This window comes from Lolium perenne, chromosome 5 (genome assembly GCF_019359855.2).
Source record: "Lolium perenne isolate Kyuss_39 chromosome 5, Kyuss_2.0, whole genome shotgun sequence".
Classification (NCBI taxonomy): Eukaryota; Viridiplantae; Streptophyta; class Magnoliopsida; order Poales; family Poaceae; genus Lolium; species Lolium perenne.
In genome coordinates this window covers 202245762-202250125 of record NC_067248.2, presented here as the reverse complement: position 1 = coordinate 202250125, position 4364 = coordinate 202245762, and the positions used below count along the sequence as shown (strand labels likewise).

Genomic DNA, 4364 nt, shown 5'->3' with positions numbered 1-4364 from the left:
TAGAATGTGACAGAGGGGTGGGCCACGGCATAGAATGCCCCTCCCACCCCCTCCCCCTTTGATGCTCCGCTAGTGCTCTCGTCTATATCATAGAACAAGTTGTACTACGAGAAGGTTTGCGTGTCTCCGATGAGGGAGGGGTGAAGACGGCGATGCACCTTCGCCTCACTCTAGTGCTTGTAGTCTTTGTTAGGCAGTCAAAGAATCTATTTGCATTTTTTAAATTATTTTTGGAGTTCTTTCTGCTTGTTGTTGATGTTTATTAGTAATAGATTTTTCACATAAAATTTACTCCATGAAAAATATGGAAAGCTCAACTGTTGCAGATTTGCCAAACTGAACCTGAATCTCGACTCAAGCAAAATATAGCTTAGCCTCTGATTTTTTAAAACCTCAGACTCAGCTACTGAACTGTACAATTTCACCGAGTTGTCACACACGGTTGCTTTTCGAAAGTATCTTGCTGCAGGGTGCAGCGTCTTGCTGAATCATCAGCCAATCAGTTCTAGTGTTCTACCTGTCAAACGTTCCACGATCTCTTTCATCGGATTGACTAGTCGGACTCGGATCCTCCTTATTTCTGGAGCCAACTTAAGCCTCGCAACAAGCAACATAACTCGTTGCTCGTCGCACGACGCCACGCTTCCATTCCATTCCATCAACCGAGCCATGACCTCCAAGGCGCCCTCCTCCACCTCCTACCTCCTCCTCGCCCCCATCGCGGTCCTGCTCCTCGTCTTCCTAGTCTCGTCCGTCAACCGGTCCGGCGGCGGCTCCGATGGCCTCGGCATCCTCTGCACCCGCCGCGCCGTCGCCGGCAACTACACCGTCGCGCCGGAGGAGGCTCCCAGCAAGCCCGAGCTGAGCCTGCTGGTGGGCATCCTGACCATGCCGAAGCTGCGCGAGCGGCGGGACATCGTGCGGCTCGCGTACGCGCTGCAGCCGCCGGTGCCCGCGTACGCGCGCGTGGACGTGCGCTTCGTCTTCTGCAGCGTGACCGACCCGGTGGACGCCGCGCTGGTGTCCCTGGAGGCCGCGCACCACGGCGACATCATCGTGCTGGACTGCACCGAGAACATGAACAACGGCAAGACGTACGCCTACTTCTCCTCCGTGCCGCGCCTCTTCGCCGACGCGCCCTACGACTTCGTGATGAAGACCGACGACGACGCGTACCTGCGCGTGCCGGCGCTGGTGGAGGAGCTCCGGGGCAAGCCGCGCGACGACGTCTACCTCGGCTGGGGGTTCAACATGAGCGGCGACCCCATGCTGTTCATGCACGGCATGGGGTACATCATGTCCTGGGACCTGGTGAGCTGGGTGGCCACGGCGGAGGAGATCCTGGCCAGGAACGACACCGTCGGGCCCGAGGACCTCATGCTCGGCAAGTGGGTCAACCTCGCCGGCAGAGGCAAGAACAGGTACGACCTCAAGCCGCGGATGTACGACCTCAACTGGGACATGGACAACCTGCGGCCGGACACCGTGCTCGTGCACACGCTCAAGAACAACCGCCGGTGGGCGACGGTCTTCGACTACTTCAACGTCACCCAGCTGGCGTCCCACTTGCCGTGATCCATCGCTTCTTCTCGATTCAACTGTGTGTATTCTTTAGTTGAGATTTCGATCGCCCACGCGCATATGTTAGCCATGTGCTTGAAGCAAGCCGCCGGGCAAGCCGAATTATCACCGGCGGTTGCCTTCAGATATTGCTTTCTTGGTGACGACAGACGATCAAATGGGGGACCTTGGTTCGTGCACTTAATTCTTGATCGTGTCATCACAATCTCGTCGATTCTATGACGAAAAGCGGAGTGAATTACTAGGAGCATTTCTAGTAGGCTACTAAAAATTTCACACCCCATATGCAGGGTGAGCTTCTACAATTGAATGGTGGTATATATTTTTGTCTCCAACTTTCAGACTATCAATAATGCACCACTCTCACACCCCATATGCGGGGTAAGCTTCTACAATTGAAGGGTGGCACATTTTTTTGTCTCCAACTTTGGCAGACTATCAATAATGCACCACTGCGTGTTAACTCAAAGTTCACATCACAACTCAATCCTGCATGTCTGTACCACAGCAACAAGATTTAAATCCATAATATTTGAAATTGTGGTTCAAACATAACATAAGATCCAAATAGTTCAAATAAAAATGAAAAACAATAGATGAAGGAACGGTTGTGCATGGAGCTGCCCCACATACTTCAGCACACCAACTTGGAGTTCTTCAAGCGCCACCACGGGGCCTTCGATATTTCGATGCAACACATGAAACACTCTAAACTCGTTCATGTTTCCGTTCGGCCTCACATTTCTTCTCACATTCTCATACTCAAAGTCTTCCTCTCGACCTTACTCGTTCTCAACTATTGTTTTGTGCATAATCACACAAACTGTTGTTATCTCTCGCAATGTCTTCTGATCCAATATAATACCAATCGAGCAAGTCCATGGATGATTGCAACAGTGATCGCAACACCCGAAATGAGCTCTAGACACGCTTCCTCACAGCTTCTTGACATTTGGTAAAGTGTTTGCTTTTTTTTTTCCTTGAAGAACTGATATTATATTCACAAACGCAGACCACACAAAGATATATGCAATATGCAATGTAGTAGCCTATTGGTGGTGAGGTACGCCCCCGAGTGAGAGATGCAATGAGGCACCACCTTTACCGTGGTTCGGGGTCCCTTGTACATGTAAGGGAAAAGTCCATATTAAACCTTGAATTCGTAGAGGACAAATCGAACCCTAAACTTGTGATACCCGTAAGTCACACACTGATGTCTCTAATCCTGGTCCAAATCAAACCATGATTCTTTTTTGGCTGGAAAACGTTGACGTGGCCAAGATTACTGTCACTCTTGGGCCAATGCAGCTTCGCTACTATACCGCGTCGTGGGTTCTAACCGTTGTGCACAAGAGAGAGAGAGAGAGAGAGAGAGAGAGAGAGAGAGAGAGAGAGAGAGATGAGCGGGGAATGGAAACTAGGGTTCTTCCGCGGTGGTGGCGATTGTCCACGACGGAGTGGAGAATGTCTTGTTCTTCTTCAGCTTCTTTCGCTCCATGCTTCTGTGACATGGGTAGCCATGGAAATGCCCATACGTGATGGGCTTGAGTTTAGATAAAGAGGCATGATGGTGATTTCGGTGGTATACAAGCGCAAGACACGGGGGACAACGAGGTTTTACCCAGCTCCAGGCCTCCAACTATGTGCTTCTTGTTGCTTGTATTCGAGATTACAAAGTCGTAGAGATTGGCTATGGTCTACCGAAGCTAGGGTTTGTATTGCGTATGGTGGGTGTTTGTGGATTGCTTAGCCTTGCTCGAAGGCCCCTCCTGACCTTTATATAGGAGGCCAAGTCTCGGATACCACGTTATTCGAGTCGTGTACATATTATTTCTTCCTTCTATGAGCTTTCCTTAGTCAATACATCCAGCTCTTGGGCTTTGGGCTCCTTGCGTATAATGCGTTCCCTCTTGGGCTTTGTGGTCCGCTAGTTGGATAGAACTAAGTATGGTAATATTGAGTACTCGATAGGGTCTCCCCACATCATTACGAGCAGCCGCTGGAAGAAGGAGGGAGGCAGATGCGAGGTCACATGTGCCCTATCGTGAGAACGTGATGGCATACCAGCCGGTGAAGCTCTGCCATTGCAATCCGCCGAGGAAGGCTCGAAGGTGGATTTCTTGGAGTGAACTGAACCCAAGCAGGAGGTACTACTCATGTGTAGATGCGATGGTGAGTTCATCTTGATTTTTCTTTGATTTTTTGCTTATTTATCCTATCCCTCTCTGATTCATTTCTGGATGTGGTTATGTTGAATGGCATGATGGGCCATTGCCTAAATTTTTAGTGGTTTGCTTGGCGATTTGTGCAATGAAGTATGGAGGTTGCGGGGTGATGCAAGTGTCCGTACTCGGTGTGAACAAGATCCTAGGAGAGATGCACTGGTTCAGGCCATGGAACAACAGCTGAAAAAGAAAAATGCAGAGATAGCTATTGTCACTAGGAAATTTAAGAATTTGGTGCTAATTTTCGTTGTGTTTGTGTTAGGTTCGGTGGTTGGGAAAGTGTTTGGGCAGTGTGTCAAGTGTTTTCATGTAATTAAGTCGTATGTTGTGTACTATAGTGGCAAATTTATAAGAATTGGCTGTAGTTGTTTCTATTAAATTTATGTCATTTTAAGTGGAACATTTGCAAATGAAATGAGCAACAACAAATGAGCAGTTGCAGAAATGAGCACGTGAACAATAGAAATATGATCATAAGAATATTGAAAAACTAAGACAACATAACTTAATTTAGAGTGCAATTTGTGAATTTTGTTTGCAACATTGTAGTAAGGACAT

At 48.7% G+C, this 4364-nt stretch overlaps 1 protein-coding gene across 1 annotated transcript; it reads left to right on the top strand.

Annotated features, from left to right (window-relative positions):
- The first annotated feature begins 593 nt into the window (after positions 1-593).
- Positions 594-1916, top strand: LOC127301481 (beta-1,3-galactosyltransferase pvg3). Its single transcript, XM_051331739.2, has one exon. The coding sequence runs from the start codon at positions 670-672 to the stop codon at positions 1573-1575; it is 906 nt and encodes a 301-aa protein (XP_051187699.1). The 5' UTR covers positions 594-669; the 3' UTR covers positions 1576-1916.
- Positions 1917-4364: the final 2448 nt, after the last annotated feature.